The sequence below is a fragment of the Gracilinanus agilis genome, chromosome 2, assembly GCF_016433145.1.
Source record: "Gracilinanus agilis isolate LMUSP501 chromosome 2, AgileGrace, whole genome shotgun sequence".
Lineage (NCBI taxonomy): Eukaryota > Metazoa > Chordata > Mammalia > Didelphimorphia > Didelphidae > Gracilinanus > Gracilinanus agilis.
The window spans coordinates 481326679-481345461 of NC_058131.1; the positions used below are offsets into that span (position 1 = coordinate 481326679).

General features: G+C 39.0%; 2 protein-coding genes across 5 annotated transcripts; one reads left to right on the forward strand and one right to left on the reverse strand.

Annotated features, from left to right (window-relative positions):
- Nucleotides 1-1475: 1475 nt before the first annotated feature.
- ACYP1 (acylphosphatase 1) lies at nucleotides 1476-9997 on the reverse strand. Of its 4 annotated transcripts, none has more exons than XM_044662088.1 (3): nucleotides 9712-9997; nucleotides 4808-4899; nucleotides 1476-1937 (listed from the first exon to the last, which is right to left on the reverse strand). In XM_044662088.1, exons 1-3 carry the CDS (start codon nucleotides 9875-9877, stop codon nucleotides 1722-1724), a joined length of 474 nt encoding a protein of 157 aa, XP_044518023.1. In that variant the 5' UTR covers nucleotides 9878-9997; the 3' UTR covers nucleotides 1476-1721. The 4 variants fall into 4 exon arrangements, with proteins under 4 accessions (XP_044518023.1, XP_044518025.1, XP_044518026.1 ...); XM_044662090.1 differs by lacking the exon at nucleotides 9712-9997 and adding an exon at nucleotides 6676-6873; XM_044662091.1 differs by lacking the exon at nucleotides 9712-9997 and adding an exon at nucleotides 6827-6865.
- Nucleotides 9998-11298: 1301 nt separating this feature from the next.
- Nucleotides 11299-15735, forward strand: ZC2HC1C (zinc finger C2HC-type containing 1C). Its single transcript, XM_044662093.1, has 2 exons — nucleotides 11299-12639; nucleotides 15195-15735. Exons 1-2 carry the CDS (start codon nucleotides 11299-11301, stop codon nucleotides 15456-15458), a joined length of 1605 nt encoding a protein of 534 aa, XP_044518028.1. The 3' UTR covers nucleotides 15459-15735.
- The last annotated feature ends 3048 nt before the right edge of the window (nucleotides 15736-18783 follow it).

Consider the following 18783-nt stretch of genomic DNA (forward strand, 5'->3'; position numbering starts at 1 on the left):
GGGGATGCAAACAAAAACTTTGAGAGGGAGTCCAATAAAATGTGACTCCATAGAATTTGCTTTGTCTCTTGGATCCTATTTAAAAGTTCCTGAAGTAAATTTTTACATTTTGCTAATCCTAAATTCTCAACAAAAGTTTGTTGAATAGTCAAAATACTACAATAATATCCACCATTGATTTTTATAATGGTGTCTGTTGGGCTGAATGAAGTAAATAGTGACACATTTATACAGTCAGTCTGAGCTTTTACTACAAATGAGAGGGTGGGGGTGAGCTAAGTGATCCATAATATCCTTTTCAGCCCTAATATTGTATCATTTTGCACAAATACTGAAGATGCCCTTTTTGTGTGTGTATCAAGGGCCGCAGCAGTTCGTAGCTCTTACTTTGGAGCAGCCCTAGCGTCCTAGTAATAAAATGTCTTGTGTGAATTTGCATTGCCTCTGTGTCTCCATTCTCTGGGGTCTGCGATTTCGGACCCTAACACTGTGTATTTGCACTAATGATTAAAAATTCACAATTGCAAGGACAGCTAGGTGGGCTCAGTGGATAGAGCCAGGCCTGGAGACAGGAGGTACTGGGTTTAAATCTAGCCTCAGACACTTCTTAGCTAAGTGACCCTGGCCAAGTCACTTACTCTCCATTGCCTAGCCCTTACTGTTATTCTGCCCTAGAAGAAATATCTAAGATAGAAGGGTTTTTTAAAAAAACTTCTCCCCACAATTACAAGAAAACAATTGGAATTAAAAGTAGTTAATTAGAAACAGTTTTGAGCTTTTCAGAATATCTTCCCTTTAAAAAACCATCCCTCTTCTAAACTTCCTCATTCTTTCTAGAGGCCACCATCCTAACAATGATTGACTCCCACATTATCATTCAGCCAAACTGAGCTTTCAATTCTGCATATAAGCTCATTTTCTGGCATCTATACTATTGCATTAACTCCCACACTCCTGGAATGCATCTCTTTCCTGCCAGTTTTATAGAATGCCTTAGCTCAGCTTAAGTGCCATCAAGAGGCCTTTCTCCCAAAGACACATCGTATAACTTTTATACTTATAATTTTTTTAAAATTATATTGTATTTAAATGATAATTATGTATATTATTATATGCATATATGTTTATATATGTGCATTTTGTCTTCTATAGCTAGGTTGTACCGGGGAACACTCTTGTTATTCTTGTGCCTAGCAGAGAATGGCTATTTAATAAACGCTTATCGATCCTGACATTTTGGAATTTGGAGTAGTTTGTTCTTCAGGTGGAAATTAGCATTGACAATTACTGAAATGGTTCACAGGAACTACCAACTTTCTCATTTTGAAAGAATGAAATTAAGAAACTCTCCTGGCCTGTTTAAATTCATTCTCAAAATCTTCTTCATATATTTACTGAATAAATGATTAAATAAATCATTTTCCCAGAGGAAATTGTCCGTAAAGATTAAAAAATACCAAAGTTAGGAATTCCGATTGCTTTTTTTTTTCTTTATTATTAAATTCATGCTTACAGTTGCAATTCTTTCATGTGGTCTGCCTATGAAATTCAAAAAATATTCGAAATTAACCTAAATAATGTGAAATGACCACCCTAAATATTAACAATAACAAATAGTAGTTTCACATATTAACCACATAGCCAACAAAAACAATAAATTTAGTACAATTTCAAATATGTACTCATATTATGCTAAGATAAATACTGCTATTTGATTACTTTTATTTCACAATTTGGAAATCTCTGTGTTCCAGCTTCGCGATGACCCTCTCATTGTGGAATTTTGCTTTGTCAATTCGAGATTTAGGGCTTCCTTTTGTCTTAAGCCATTCTTGCATAACTCGAACCTGGACAGTGGGTCCCTGTACTTGTCCTTGCACTGTGCCTTGGTCAGTGTTCTGGACCCAGCCTACCAGTCCCAGCTTCTTACCCTCAGCCTAAGGGGGGAAAAAAAGAGTTAAATTAAGTTCGACTGAAAGTGAGAATACAATCTGTTGTCAGAAATTTGGACTGAAATCAAGCTATGGGAGATGACTGATGTTGCCCAGATACTCCCTTAGAACACAAAGGAAATAGAACAAGGATCTCCTTGTGACTCTCTGATGAAAAGGGGGGGGGACTAGCCATCTGAACCCATTTCCCTTCTCTACTCTACTAACACCAGGGTTAGAATTTTCAACTAACATAAAAACTGGCAACCACTAGTACTAGAGGTGGAAGTATAAAATTCCTATTTTCAAAAAGCTCTCCAGAGGTTGTCCATTTCTTCTCAGCACACTTTTGATTATGCATCCTTCTGCCTTCATGAGATCTCTACTCCAAATGAGAGAGAATCCACCATATTTTAAAAGACTTCTCAACCTTTCTTGGTAACACATTTCATTGTTATCACTTAAGGGAATTAGAAAGTATAATCCAAATATTTCATGGTGCCCACAAAATCCATTTTCTGTTATTCAAATTAGAGAAGAACAGCTGGTCACCACTTCTGGTATAAATAACCCTTCATATGCTTGGGGGATTTATAGGGCTTTGATAGAAAGAACACTGGATCAAGAACCAGATGTGGATTCTTGACAGAGCTTTGCCATTTACTAGCTGTGACCTTGGGTAATTTATTTAACTTCAACAAGTAGTCTGTTTCCCCATCTATGAAGAGGATAGGTAAGCCTTGATGATCATTCTAATCTCTTTTAGAAGGCCAAAGTCTAGAATTAGATGAAATTGCTTCTGTGCCTTCTTTTCTTTAGGCTAAATAAGCCAAATTTCCTTACAGTTGAAAAAGACACAAGAAGAAACACATATTGGCAGCTCGGCTCTTAGCCTTCTTCAAGTTCTTTAAACTTCTTTAAAGTAGTCAAGCCCCTAAAGCGGTGGTTATGGTGGAGCCATCTTGTACCTTTGAACAGAATGTTAAGTTTTCAGTGTGAACATTTACATCTCAGCACCGACTGACAAATGCTACAAATCAGGGTTTGACTTATTGTTTTGTTAACTGTGTTGACTTGTGAAAGTATAGAGGAAAGGTTAATAATGCAGATTAAATTTAAGAGTGTATCCTTCAATTCTTACCTCTTCAAGTTTCCTTAGGCATTACTTTCACCTCTTATGCCATTTTAAACAACAAAATTACATTAGCTTACATGTTCAGTTTGTAAATGGTTGGAAAAAATTGCATTTAAAAATACACTAATGAATTATTCTAATTTGCCCATAAAAGCCACAATTTCTGTTGCACATACATAGCAGGGAATTCAAATTGAACAAATTTCACCAACATAACTTATATTTAAATATAGTCCCAAAAGAGTACTCTACTTCAATGGCAGGCAACTCAATAGGTCTTATTATTTTCATGATTAGTAATGATCACAGTAATAAACTTTAGTAAAAGTTTTTTTAAAATAAGCTTTATAAATTAGATGTGACTATAAGTTACTATAAAGTAGACTTAAAAAAACTAACTATATCACATAATTTTCCTCCTTCTCCTTGATAACAGTATTTTATTCTAAATTGGAGGGAAAATTTTGCTACCATCTAGGTCCTTGGTTGATTGTCTTTGAAAGTCCTGTCTCCATTTACTAAATAGTGACAAGCCTTGAGTTACAGTATAATCCGTGGTAAAGCTAAATGGAATGTATATTCCTAGAATGAATGGATGAAAATTCATTTATTAAGTACTTACTGTTTGCAAAGCACTGTGCTAAAAGATGGAGGGGAAAAAAAGCAATTCTATTCTGATTAAAGAATGGTCTGTGTTGGTGAGAAAAAGGGAAGAAAAATAAATGATGTGCAAATGAAAGATGGTGCTTACATTTAGGACTTCTTTTCCTTTCAAGATTGAGATTTGAGTTTTAAGCAACTCAATTCCAATAAATTAGGATTATCTAGTTTTATAGCCCCAATTCACTATTCCTATTTCCCCAGAAAAGTTTAAAGTGATGGTGTTGACAGGGGAGGAAAGGAAAAGAATCTGTCCTCTGCAGGGTAGAGATAGCAGAAATTAGCTGGCTACTCCCTTAATTTAAGCAAACATTTATTTATCTGTCCCATTATGGCCAACAAAGTTTGTAATTAGAGAAGTCTCTGACGACAACAGCAGTTGTCTGAAAGCTAATAATCATAATGAAGATAATGCATAATCTGATAGAGATCCTTTAAAAAGCATGATTTCTTTTTAGAAGCTTCTCTGAGAAGTTTGGAAAAACAGTCTGAAAAAAATAGCAATATCCACCAGAGAAAGTGAAATGTGGAATTACTGAATATAAGAAGCGATTCTGGTGTTTTTTTGTTTTTTTAAATCTTACCTTCCATCTTAGAATCAGTACTGTTTATTGGTTCCAAGGCAGAAGAGTGGTAAGGACTAGGTAATAGGGGTTAAGTGACTCGCCCAGGGTCTCACAGCTAGGAAGTGTCTGAGGCCATATTTGAACCCAGGGCCTCCTGTTTCTAGGTCTGGCTCTCAATCCATTGAGTCACCCAGATGCCCCCTATTCTTATTTTATTAACGCTGAAATTAGCTTGATGCTATAAAAGGAAGAAGTAGAAAATGTTCCTTTTCTTTCAAGGAAGGAGTATTCCTATCTTGTCTAGACAACCAGATATAACAATAACAAAGAGAGTAGATTCAAACAAAAAACAAAAAGGATAAAATATGGCTCACAATCCAACCCATGTCCTCCTGCTTTAAAAACCAATTCTTTATGGTCTCACCCTCAATATAGTCAGTTTTAAAAAAATAAAAGCATTTCTTGTTGTCTTGAAACACTATTAGCATCTTCCAAATCCAATATAGAACACTTACCTGTGTGTACTTTCGGAAAAACACACCTTGGACTTTCCCAAAGATTTCATAATCCACTGATATCAGGGTGTGCCCTTCAGCCATGGTAAGATCTGCCAGAGCAAAGCAAAAGAAGTAAAAAAAAGTCCAAGCCTGGACAACCTGAGCCTGTATTTGTCACACAGGTTGAGTCTCTAGTCTTAGTGTTTATTTGTTTAAAAAACAAAAAAAAAAAATAAAACAAAACCAACCACTTATTAAGGTACTTAACATAATTTTTTTTTTTTAAGAAAAAGAAATCACCCTCAAGGAACCTATTATTAAAACAGTAAACTCTAAAGAAGTAGAAATCTTACCTTAGTCTTTGCATAACCTACTCCTAAAATTAGCATAATGCTCTGAATACAGAGGACTGACAATAAATGTTTCTTCATTTGGAATCTAGTAGGAGTAAGACACACATATGCAAATACACACTTATGGATATACATTTATATAGATTTACATAAATATATAATACGTATATGTCTACGCACACACACATTTATTGTTGTTGAGTTGCTTCAGTCATATCTAACTCTCTGTGACCTCATTTTTGAATTTTCTGGGCAAAGATACTGTCGTTTCCTTTTCCAGCTCATCCAACAAATCAGGAACTAAGGCAAATTGGGTTAAACGACTTGCCCAGGATGACACAGTTATTAAGTGTCTGAGGCTGGATTTAAACTCATGAAGATGAGTCCTATTCAAAGTTCAGTGCTCTATTTACTTTGCCACCTCTCTATGTATGTATGTAGACACATATACAATGTATAGGTATAAATATGCACACGGTATGTGTACACACACATATAGTATACGATATATACACTAGTAATGTGTGGGCACATGCACATGCAAACATGTGGGTTTGTTTGCCTGGGAAATGCATGTGAGTGTACAAAACACATGAATTGCACATGCATACAACATATTTCTATGTATATTTATCTGTAGACATACACACACCTATATATACACACTGTGTGGGTACTTGTATCTATACACAGATATCTATGTTTACACATATGTGATTAAACCTTTTTTCCTTTAAAGGTTCTTTTGGGGTGCCAAAGAAAGGGATATAGCCAGTGTTAAATCTCCACACATACCCATATGTATTTATGTAAATGTATATATATATACTTATATTGTTCAATTAGATTCAACTCTTAAGGTTTTCTAGGCAAAGATACTGGAGTGGTTTGCCATTTCCTTCTCCATTGTGCCCCCCATTTTACAGATGAAAAGGGCATTAAGAGTTAATGAATAATTATAATAGTTAAATGATAATAATAATTAAATGACTTAAAGACACAGCTAGCAAGTGTCCAGGGATGAATTTGAATGGAGATCTTCCTGACCTGAGGTAAGGTGCTGCACTACCATCCATAGATACATCTACATAAGTATATGTGTATATACCATGTATATGTGCGTGTACCCAATGTACATGTCTACTCAGGTGTGTGTGTATATATACATATATGTGCATGCATACATACGTATGAAGTTATGCCCACAGATCAATTGCAACCCCTCCCTGCACGATTCTCCCTTCCTCGCCCCATAGATTGTGTAAAAGCTTCAGCTGGTGGAAATTCGCTCTCATCAGGCAGGGTGTGCTAATCTCACCAGCGAGCAGGTGACTTGGGATACAAAGTCGGTCCACAACAACCACTTATTAAGCATCTACAAACTCCGGAAAACGCAAGGTGTCGCAGATGCTGCCCTGCCAGCCCAGCTGGTAGGCCCGCCCCCCCCGCAGGGTAGTCCAGGGAGGACCCCAGCTGGCGTGGAGCGTCTCGGAGCGGGGGCGGGGGTCCGCTCGCCCCATCCCCACTGCTCACCTTGCCTCTCGTCAGCCCCTCAGCAGCTTCCCTTTTCCACTAACATTTCATGCTGATCACCCCGGGGGGTGGGGAGACCGAGAATACCTCCTGGATTCAACTCGCTCAGTTTTCCCCCACAAAGGAGGCCGTGTGACTGGAAGATGAGTACCTCACCCCAACCGTCGGCTCCGGGTCACAACTGCCGGTACCTGGAGAGCATCGAGTTCTAGTCCTCCTCCTTCCAGCTCCCTGGCTAGAGAGGCCCGTGCCCCGGTCTAGCCAATCAGGATCGCCAGTTTGCCTGGGAGCCCGCCCATCTGAGAGAGAGGCGGAAAAGCTGGGATGGGCACAGCGGAGGAACCCAGGAGTCCCATGGTACCGCCCACTCCTCAATTCTTAACCGGGATATCCAGACCCGTGTCCATTTCTGGGGGTCCTTCAACTTGAATGGGGAAAAATAATCACATCTTGATTTCCCTCGTGTTCGTATGCATTTTATTTTATACGTTTGAAAACTTTGTGAGAAGATGATCATGGGTTTTTGCCACAGGACACAAAAATGGTCAAGAACCCCTGCACCAATCCAGTTCCCCTTAGGCAGGGCGTCAGCTGCTGAATTAGCCTGAAACCCTTGGGGATGCAGCTCAGCTTTGTGGATAGTTCAGATTTTCGGATGTCAGAAATCCTGCATGGATCACTTAGCTTCTCTGGAAAATGAAGGAGTTGGATTCGATAGCCTCTATCATTCCTTCCAGTTCTATGATCCCAGCCTTCTTTGATTTCTCTGTAATCACTCTTAAACAGTGTATGAAATAGCAGTGGGATTGGAAGGTAGAAAAGATGCTTCTAGCTTCAATGCCTCTGGGAAGCTGCCATCGAGATGCCACCAAAATACTAAATTACTCTTACCTTTTCTTACAATGATCTTAACTAAAGCCAAGAAGAAAAGAAAAAGAACATGCAATTCTTAATTCTAGAATTACATTTGAGCCGACCATCTCAGGCTGGGTGATGGCCCTTATATCAAATTTTAAGGATGTATTTGGGGAAAAGAAAATGGAGAATGGAGGGCACAAGAAGTAGTTGTATTTAGGCGCTTGCTAACAATGAAACTAAATGAAAAATATGTAGTAACAGTATTAGTCCTGGTAGAATCAATAGTCTTTTAAATATCAGTCAAAAACATTCCTTAAATTAACATTTGAAGAGATTTTACAGCTTATAATACTCTGAAGCACTTTTGTCAGTTGTGGTCCTTGCCCTCATTTGATAAATAAGGCAATTGATACTAAGATTAAGTGATTTGCTCAAGGCCCAGCAGCTACTAAATGGAAAGATCAGAGATGGAAGTGTGGTGCTCTCAAAAGAACACTGGATTTGGGGGCAGCTGGATGGCTAAATGGATTGAACACCCAGGGGGAAGTCAGGAAGACTAATCTTCCTGATTTAAAATCAGGCCTTCCACTCTTAATTAGCTATGTGACTTTGGGCAAGGAATTTAATCCTGTTTACCTCCATTTCCTCATTTGTAAAATGAATTGGAGAAGGAAATGGCAAACCACTCTGGTACCTTTGCCATGAAAATCCCAAATAGGGTCACAAAGACTCAGATATGACTGAAACAACTGAACAACAGTGGACAACAACAGTGAACTCGGAATCAAGGGATTTGTATTAGAATTCTGCCTCTGCCATTTTATATTACCTGTATATGACTTGAGCAAAGTTCCTTAATTTCTCTGGGACTCTGTTTCTTCATCTGTAAAATGTAGGGATTGGGTTAAATCAATAGCATCAAATTCAAGTAGAAATGGGCCATTAAACCATATATATAAGGATCCCTGTGGGTTTCAAATGGACTTAGTTTCAAACATAATATTCTCAATGTTTCATTGTATTTTTGTTTTGTTAAATATTTCCTAATTGCATTTTAATCTGGCTGCCCTACAGAGTGTTACATAGGCCACATAGAGTTTGATGGACTATTTGACAGCACTGGGCTAGATAGTTTTTAAGATTTCTTCTAGCTCTAAATATATTACAAAAAAACAGGCTCTTTGCTGACTAGGGAAGTGAGGAAAGGAACACACATCTATATAACATCAGGTACTTTACAAATATTATCTTACCTGATTCTTTATAACAACTCTGTGAAGTAGGTGCTGTAATTATTCCCATTTAACAGTTAAGGAAACTTAAGCAGATGCAAACAGGCCAACTTTGGGCAGCTAGGTGGCTCAGTCCATAGAGTGCTGGGCCTAGTCAGGAAACCCTTAGTTTAAATCTGGCTTCAGACATTTACTAGCTGTGTGGCCCTGGGCAAGGCACTGAAGCCTGTTTGCCTCCCTTTATCATCTGTAAAATGAACTGGAGAAGGAAATGGCAAGTCACTCCAATTATTTTTGCCAAGAACATACCAAAAGGGGTCACAGAGAGTTAGACACAATTTAAAACTAAACAATTTCCTAACTCCAGATCCAACCCTAAGAACTAGACATCTAACTTGACAACAGGTTCAATGCTCTTTCTACTGCCACACAGGCTCATATAAGTACTTTATATGGCTGCTACCATCATCTATACATTATTTCTCTTTTACTTTGCAGCAGTGCCTAATAACCAGACTGAATTTGAAATTATCGAATAACATGACAATAATAACATTTTGAGATTATAAGTTTAACATATTCATGGATTTTTGTATAAACAAGAAAGGTCTTTTCCAAAGTTTTGCAAAAGTGAACTGAAGAATGAAGTAAATGGTTTCTGTTGACAATTTACTGAGGCTTTTTTGAAGCCGTTGTAAGTCGTTTAAAGAATTATTTTGAATTTGGCAGGGAATTCAATCACCATGACCATTACATTTAGCTGAGTCATTTGTGGGCCCTAAGGGATGGGTGGTTAGTTTGGGAGTGCGCGTAATAAACGGGGATTAGTTCCTGATCAGCCATATGAAAGGATAACTTGAAAAAATCATAGCCAGTAATACCTGCAACCCCCTTACTTATAGGCAAGATAAAGCATTGCGGGAAGAGCAGAATAATATAGGCATACCTGTGGAACCCACAACACAACTGGGTAAACTAAGAGCCGTCACCAGTATGCTTAACCCTGCCAGGCAGACACACACCGGAACTCTCTTCCACAAGGATTTGGGGGCCGGACTGCATTTATTCCTCTCTGATACAATTAAAACCCTGACTTCGGTTTCTCGGTGCATTTTTGGGGTCTCTGGGGCACACTCTTCTTTTCAAAGTACTTGGGAAAGGCCCTGAGGAGGTCAGATCAAGGAGTCTAACTGGGGCCCAGCAGAAGGGGAGAGCCGATCCAAAAGCACATTCCTCTCCAGGTGCAAGGAGGCGCACTAGGAGAAAGTGTAGGCTCCCGGAGCTCTAGTCTAAAGCTGGAGGCGGGCCCACCCCTGTCTTCCCCGGCCCCACCCTCTCCCCCCCACCCCAGGTCCCACTTGGCTCGCGCCCCGTTTCCAAGCAACGAGAATAACAGAGTAGTCAAGGGCGCTGGAGCCGGGAAAGTGGCTGGGGGTCGGGGACGGGAAGCTGGCGCCCGGAGTGGGGTTTCCCGGAGCTGGAGTGGATTCAGCGGAGCCTCAGGTACCTGGGAAGGGGCAGAGTCTGCGAAGTGGAGGAGACAGTGTTCTCGAGAGCAGTAATTTTTGGTCCCATTCCCACTCCCCAAACTCTTTCTTGTACACAACTCTCTCTCCTCAAAGGTAAAGGAAAGAGCTCTTTCCCGTTATGGCCAAGCGTGTGGAAGCGCCGGGATAAGGGGGAGGGCTTCGTTGTCATGGCACCTGCGGGCGCTGCTTCGGCGCACACACTCGGGCCCGGGAGCGTCCCTCCGCTCACACACACCTATGCCCGGAGCCTGTCTGGGTTCTCCTTGTGAGTTCACCGGAATTAGTAAGGTCGCTCAAGGGAACGATCTTACCTACCCACCGTCCAGACCCACCTAATCTACTTTCCTGCCTGCCACTTCAGAAGCGGCGCTCTGGTGAAAACTACTGCGTTTGATTCCCTTGATTAATTTCCCAGGCCCAGAATATTGCCTTCCCCCTCTCCCAGCCCCCACTCTCACCCAATGCCTCCGATTTTTACCTGTTGAACTGCCACCACCTTTAGTGATTCAGTCCAAATGACACCTTCTTGAAGCCTGAGCAGATAGGAACCAATCATTCCCTCCAGGGGTCGTCTGTCATATCTTTTAGACCCCTGTATTCATGGTGTCCCGGCAGGATCTCCGATTCTGGTGGGAAAACCCAGGTTCGAATCTGGTCCCTGCAGTTTGGGCAGATGACTTTTCAATGCGACTCAGTTTCCTCAACTGTAAAATAAGTGGGTTGTGCTAACTGATGGCAGATATTTCTACTTCCTTTTGTTAAATACATAACTTTTTTCAATATGGATTTCAGAGGAAGAGACTTAACTATTTTAAGGGGAAAAGCATCAAAACAGTATACTTTCTTTGTATCAGGCCTAGCAACACTAGTAATGTGGGCAGGGAAAAGTAAGGGAGATGAATATAGGGGAAGCACCTTTAGAATCTGCTTCATTAGCCCAGACTCAGCATCAGACTCTTAACATGAATCTGATTTTGATTCTTAGGCTTCAGTTCAGGCACTGAATGGCTCAACTCCAATTGGCTCCATGTCCACGTATGGACATCATGATTCCTTTTAACAAAATGCAAGCTTCAGAACTCCATTCAAATAGGCAAACCCATTATGAACAAGGCAGCTCTACCCATCCTTCTCGGCTGGAGCACCTGAAAAACAACTTCCAACAAAAGCTTCTAAGAGACAAAGAAGAGAAGCTGGAGAATTTCTTTATTCACAACAGGCAGAACACCTTGACTAAAGCCCATAGCTGTTCTGGTTCTTATTCCACAGAAAGCCAGCAGGATTCAGGAAACAATCAGCAGGGTCCAGGAAGTGGGGATTTTTATTCAGCTGGGGCCCATAGGCATACCAAAACAGATAACCAAGAAAGCATACTGCCCTTCACAAAGAAGAGAGCTGGTGTGGATCGTGCTTATCCCCTCAAACCAGTGTTTCACCGAAAATCATTGAGTGCTACTCACATTAGGATTGAGTCAGGAAATTTTCCCCATAAATCCTCTGAATCAAAAGAAATCTCATCCAGCCACTTCGGTTCACGGAGCAGGGGGAATTTATCTTCAGCTAAGACACTACTTGAACCCCTGCCAGTAGTTTCACCAAAAAAATTCTTGTCAAATCCAGACAGAACTGAGCTAATTCAGATTCAAAAACTGGAGGCAGCAGGTGAGAGTTTAGAAGAAGAAATTCGTCGACAAGAGATTCTCCTGAAGGAAAAGTTGAAGAAGACTGAGGAAGAACTTAGAAGGATCCAAAAAGAGAAGGAACAGGTAGAGGAAGAAGTAAAAAGAGAGTCACAGAAAGAGACATTTTCAAGAAAAGTCATAGCTAGCAGCAGCAACATTTCCAAACTCATCTTCTCACCAGAATTGGAGTCTGAAGATGTTTTCCCTATTTACACCAGGGATGATGAAACATGGGAAGAGTCCCAAGAGAGTTCTAGTTCATCCTCAGCATGTTCCCAATTCTTCAATCATGGAGTACAAAGGCTCAAAAAGGAAAAACTAGTGGCAAGTAACAAAATCCAAGACCAAATTTCAGAATCATCATCCCCTGAGCAGTTTTCACAACCTCAACAAGAATCTGGCAACTCTTTGTCCAAATCTCCTAGCGATAGTTCGTCTCGGCTATCGGTCTCCTCAGGTTCCAGCTCTGCAACTGAAGAACCACAGCTTGGTGAGTGCAGCTACTGTGGACGAAAGTTTCTCTTGATAAGGCTAGAGAAACACACTAATGTTTGTAGCAAGACCCAGGGTTCCAAGAGAAAAGTGTTTGATTCATCGAAGGCCCGGGCTAAGGGCACCGAACTAGAACAATACCTGACATGGAAAAGCCCAACTTTAGCCAAGGTAACATCAGTTCTTTTAAATTTATGAACTTTATTGAGGGTAGATTTGGGGGAAGAGTGGGGAATGGGAAGAATAATAAAAGAAGGACCATTTCCTTACCTTTTAAAAACATTTTAAGTGGGAGGTAGGGAAAAAGGAATCTGAAATAAAGTTTGAATATAACACCACCATCTTATACCTCTGAAAAATTAAGTCGCCCAACTTCTGTAGAACTTCTTTTTGTGTTTCTCATACATTCTCCATTTTTGAACTGCTAAAATCTTATAGGAGTCATAGCTTTTTTGGACCATTGTGAGGCATTGTCATTTCCTGCTCTGCATCACAGATTTGGTTTTAGGTTTCCTGGGAGTTAAAAAACAATTCTTTTTTTTTTTTTTTTAAACTCTTACCTTCCATCTTGGAGTCAATACTGTGTATTGGTTCCAAGGCAGAAGAGTGGTAAGGGTAGGCAATGGGGGTCAAGTGACTTGCCCAGGGTCACACAGCTGGGAAGTGTCTGAGGCCGGATTTGAACCTAGGACCTCCCGTCTCTAGGCCTGGCTCTCAATCCACTGAGCTACCCAGCTGCCCCCTAAAAAACAATTCTTGATAATTCCTACTTCCAAGTTACTCATTTCTTTATTTTTTTTAAAAACCCTTACCTTCCATCTTATAATCAATATTGAGTATTGGTTCTAAGGCATAAGAGTGGTAAGGCAATGGGGGTTAAATGACTTGCCCAGAAGAGTGGTAGGCAATGGGGGTTTAAATGACACCCAAGGTCACACAGCTAAGAAGTGTCTGAGGCCAAATTTGAACCCAGCACTTCTTGTCTCTGGGCCTGGCTTGACTGAGCCACCTAATTGCCCCCTACTCATCTTTGTAAAAGATGTATTTATATTAAAGCAGATACCAAATTGCCAGGACACTGAACTTAACAGTGCAAAATTATAAGGCCTAGTAGAAGTAGATCATGTAAGATAATAGAACATGCAGGGTTAAGTTGGTGGATCAGGAAAACTTTCAGTTAGTAGGACTCTTGTATATATACTTTTGTGTTGAAGTGGTATCACTATTTACTGCCTTGAGTTTCATTGATGTCACTGGAGCCTCTTAAATTTTCATTTGACAAATTTTTCTAAAATAATTTTATTTGTAACACACCATGTAATTTTCTGTAGTCTTATTTGCATGTTGTCTCTCCTTCATCCAATGAATTCTGAACACATCAAAGGCAGAATTTTTTTACTTTTTTGACATTCAGAAAAACTATGCTGTAAAAAATGTGAACTGCAAACTTTTTCTGTGACACACTTCTGAGAATTCTATAAACATTTGTTATTTGGAATGATTACATATAGAGACTTGTAAATGAAGGTTCTTTTCTTGGGGAAGACAGGTACATTAATGAATATTTACTGAACTAATGAATATTTAACTGAACTAAATTGGAATGGTGAAATCAGAGTCAGGAGATCAGAGTTCTAGTTTTCCTTCTATCCTTATCACTAACTTGTCTTTTTTGAGTTCAGTCATTTTAATGAAACTTTGCCTTTATAAAATGAGGAAGTTAGACTAGATAATATCCAAGATCCCATTAAGCTCTAAAATTCCATAATTCTATGAAAGTGTCAACTTGTTCTTTTTTTCTTACCTCTACCATTCATGCCCCCATACATAAATTGTTGTTTGCCCAGAAAAACAGGGAAGAAGCTAGGAGGACCCTTTTAAATTCCTATTAATGGGGCACCCATTTTAGAGACAATTTCATTTGTTCAGGATGTTTAAAGAGAAAACAACTAACTCCCAGGTCTGGCTTCACCATAACTTGTATCACAAAGTTTCAATCCCTCTAGGCACTTCTTCCATGAATAATTTCTGGTTTATTGGTATTCTTACTGATCATATTCTTTACTGTTCTATCATGATAGTATTTTCTATTACACTGCAATTGGCGTACTTTGGGTAGAACATTAAAGAAATCTGCGATTTCTCAATTTCCTAATACAGTAATAGCAAAGTTAAGAAACCAATCCTTCCTCTCCCACACCCACCAAAAACAAAACAAAACAAAACACCACAAACACAAATCTTAGGTCTTTGAGATTATACTTACTAGGCTTAAGCAAATTAATTCTGGAAGAATGAATTCCATTAAGGACCTACCCATAAGTATATCCTAATTTTTATACAATGAGGAAGACTCCTTATTTGAGTGCTTCAGTCACCACTAGATTTTCCTATTAGACTTTCATTTTCAGATAACTGCCACAGTCAAAGCTTCTTTGTCTTATCCTCACCCCTACCTAAACCATAAAATATTCTAGAAATTAGATACTTTTTAGTTTTCTAACTTGGTTCTCTCAGATTCCCATATTTCATCTTAGCAAGATCATCCTGCTCAATAAGGGATGCTTTACTGTGAAGCCTCTAACAGCTAGCTTTCTCTCCCCCTATATCCCTCAGTTTTTTTTTTGTTGTGTTTGGTCTTTTTTTTTTTAATCGGTGATAATCATCACTAAGTACCTATTTGTGTGTGGTAGAGGAGAACTAACCATTTTCCCTCTATTTTATAGCCAGAGCCACCAAAGAAGAGTAATTGGCGACAAAAACATGAATCATTCATCCGAACTCTCCGTCAGGCCCGTGAAGTGCAGCAGGTAATTGCCCGGGGTGGAAATCCCTCGGACTTGCCTCCCATGCCACCTGCAGAAAACCCCGACTACATCCAGTGCCCCCACTGCAGCCGCCACTTTGCCCCTAAGGTGGCTGACCGACACATTCCAAAATGTAAGACCATCAAGAACCGCCCTCCTCCCCCACGGAAGCGTTGCTGCTGAGAAGAAATTACCCCAAAACCTCTTGTTGGCCACCTTTTCTTCAGCAGCCCACAGGATCAGAACTGGATGAAACTAGAAAGGAATAGATCTTGTACATCTTTCCCAACCTGGCTGTGGTGCCAGCATTAGAGAGGACCTCATTTCTAAACAACAAGAAAGAAGCATCAAGTTCTCACTTAACTATAAATTTAGGCAAAACTGAAGCGCGCCTTACATTACTACTTTCATGGGAAGTGAGACTTTTGAGCAATGAAAAGACTAAATTAAAGCCCTCTCCTTGAAAAACTTGACTTTGTGATTTGTGATAGCTAAAGAGCACTCATTTGGGTGTCTTTTCATGTCTATTGTTCTTGTTAATTTCTCTTATAGTTATCTAACAATGTGGTTGTCTTAACTGATCTATTAGGATGGTCTGCTGCCAGAAGAGAATAACACAGCCAAAATCTTTTAAAATATAACAAGATTCTTCTCTGAGTCATTAATTTAGCAACAGGAATCCAAGAACCTGCAATGAATGTAATAGACCTCATTTGAACATACACTGTAATAATCTCTGGAAATAGGTTATGTATTTTAGGATGTCTTAGTTTTATGGTTATCCATTTCAGATAAGGCTTTACTATATTTTCCCCCATGTTTTCAATCTGAATATTTTAAAGTACAAAAAAACCCCAAAATCACACCATATAGCTCTCCTTTCCAACCACAGTAACACAATCTGCAGTCCTACAGGGCTGCAACATTGACTAGCTTCAAATGTCACATGAATGCTTTCAAGACAATTTTAAGTCATTTTTATTATCTGTTTCTTATTATATGCTTTAGAGTGTAAGCTCTATTGGGGCAGGACAGATCAGATCTTTGTAATTTTCATTGATTGGTGCCTAAGTACAACAATGTGCAGAATTAGGTACTTAAATAAATTCTGAAAAAAGATAATGCTGACAAAGACACTAAGCACAGGTCCCTCCCCCCAAAAGTGTATGTGTCTCATTTCTAGAAGAAAACGTTTCTAGAATGGAAGAACGATTTAATGTCTTTTGAAGTAGGCTACATATTCAAAGATATATTAATGTGTACATTAAAATGAGGCAAGAGCAAAGGTAGGGTACTGAAATACTATTAGGATCCTTGTCTTGGGTGCTAAAAGAATCATCACAATGTGTTTCTAAATTATGGAAAAGTTAAAAGGATCTAACATCAGCTGAATCAGAGGGTCCTATCAGACCACAGAATATTTTGCTAGAAGCAAATGTGTAATTACTGTTTAATCCGCATCTGTTGCCACTCTTCCCATCAAGCAGCATCTTAGTTAAATCAGCTCAGCTAGCGATGTGAGCTTCAAACAGCAAAAATTATATCAAATCTAGGAAATCTGCCTTTTAAGAAACATATTGAATTGAGATCTTATTTTTTCCTTTAGGATTTTTAGCTGGCATCTTAAAATCAAGGCCCTTTCTAGGTTCCACCAGAAAGCCTCTTTATGCATTAAAAGGAGACATTACCTCAAGATGTTGGCTGCCTACTAAAGTACACTGTTAATATTTAACATTCTAACACATGTATGTGAAAATAACTGTTAGTAAGAATAGACTCTGATATTTAGATTATAGATCAAGGTTCACTACAGTGTACAATTAGAAAAAAAAATCCAAACCAAGGATTTTTTTCTACGTGTGAAGATTGGCAACTTAATGGTAACTTAGAAATTGCCTGGGGCACTTACAAGTGAAGTGACATGACCACAGCCACATAGGTAGGGTCAGAGGCAGGATTTGATCCATGGTGTTTTTTGTTTGCAAGGCTGACTCTCTATGGACTAACCATAGTAGGGGAAAAATATTTTAAGAAAAAATACTTTCAAAGCAGTGCAGCTATTCTTTCAGAATTAAATAAATTGGCTCATGACTACATGATAGGTTTGCCTTATCACTACATACCTAACATTTATTCACTAAGCAGCTATCAAATGCCAGGTATGAGATATAAAAACAAAACTAAGATAGTTATGCTCTGGTTTCATTAGTGATGACTTCTTCTTGATCAAAACTTTGAAGGGCTATTAGCTGTATCTAATCTTTGAACAAATATTTAACAATCAGACTTTCCAGAATGTAGCCTAAAGACAAAAGAACAGGGAATGGTCATGGGGCTAAGGAAACAACATGGTCTTCTTCAGAACAACATAGGGAATACAGGTAACATTCTTAATTTATACCTTCTTTTTGTCCAAGAAGCCCTGATGTTGATTCATTTTACAAATCAACTGAGGAACCAAAACTATGTAAACTTAAATAGGACAAAATCTACTCATGGTAAAGTTCATTTGGCAGCCCCATTTCTAGGGAGACTTAAAATAGAATCTTGAGTTAACATTGTAATTATATATATTAGTTAAATTATCAATATTATAATTACATATTAATTTGCTGAGTTAATGATACTTCATTGCACTTACACAGAACTCTTATTTAATTTTGTAATTTTCAGGTGTTGAGTCATTACACACAGCCCCAGAGGAAGTAGATAGCTAACGATGATACAAAAAAATTTTCCTTTTTAATTTAAATAATTCTATGACCTCTAATAATCAACTTATTTTTATAGTTAATCATAATTCAGTCATAAAAGGTGGCTTTTTTAAATCTCTGAGAAACGATGGAATGGGCTCCTTAGAGTCCTTGTCTGTAGCTGTCATGCTGATGGGAAACCTCTCCTGTTATAAATACTATTTTCTAGGAAAGTTCAGGAATGAGTTCTTGAAGGAATTGTTATTTAAATTACTCTGCAAGTATACTTTCTACTGTGTTCTTGGTCAAACATTTATTAAATGCCTATTATGTACCAGGCACTATATGAAGAAAGGCAAAAACATTCTTTCTACCCTCAAGGAATTCTCATACTAATAAGGGAGAACCATGTGAAAAACCATGTACACATGCAAGATATAAACAGAGCATTGGAAGATGATCTCAGAGGGATAGCACCAAGGGATTAGAGGGGAGAAGGGAAGCAGATAGGCAAAGCTTCCTGCAGAAGGTAGATTTGAAAGAGGTTTGAAGGAGGCCAGGGAAACGATGGGGCAGAGGTGAGGAAAAAGCAGCCTAGAGACAGATAAGAGGGTTATGTTTGAAGAGTATGACCAGTATATCAGGATCAAAGGCAAATGTGAAGTGAAAGAAAAGAAGAGGAAGAGGGAGAGGGAGAGAGAAAAGAACTTTGGCAGGTAAGTGGAAGATGAAGTAGAGAGACCAACTAGAAGGCTACTGCAATAGTTCATGAGTGAGAAAATGAGGGCCTGCAGCAAAGTAATGGCTGTGTGAGT

Bases quoted from the DNA above. Each gene is read 5' to 3' on its own strand.
- ACYP1 (XM_044662088.1), bottom strand. From the start codon at position 9,877: ATGCACCGAGAAACCGAAGTCAGGGTTTTAATTGTATCAGAGAGGAAT. The intron at 4,900-9,711 runs GTATGCCTATAT...TTGCTCTGGCAG, and splicing joins TTGTGTTGTGGGTTCCACAG to ATCTTACCATGGCTGAAGGG. The intron at 1,938-4,807 runs GTAAGTGTTCTA...TTCCCCCCTTAG, and splicing joins TTTTCCGAAAGTACACACAG to GCTGAGGGTAAGAAGCTGGG.
- ZC2HC1C (XM_044662093.1), top strand. From the start codon at position 11,299: ATGGCTCAACTCCAATTGGCTCCATGTCCACGTATGGACATCATGATT. The intron at 12,640-15,194 runs GTAACATCAGTT...TCTATTTTATAG, and splicing joins AAAGCCCAACTTTAGCCAAG to CCAGAGCCACCAAAGAAGAG.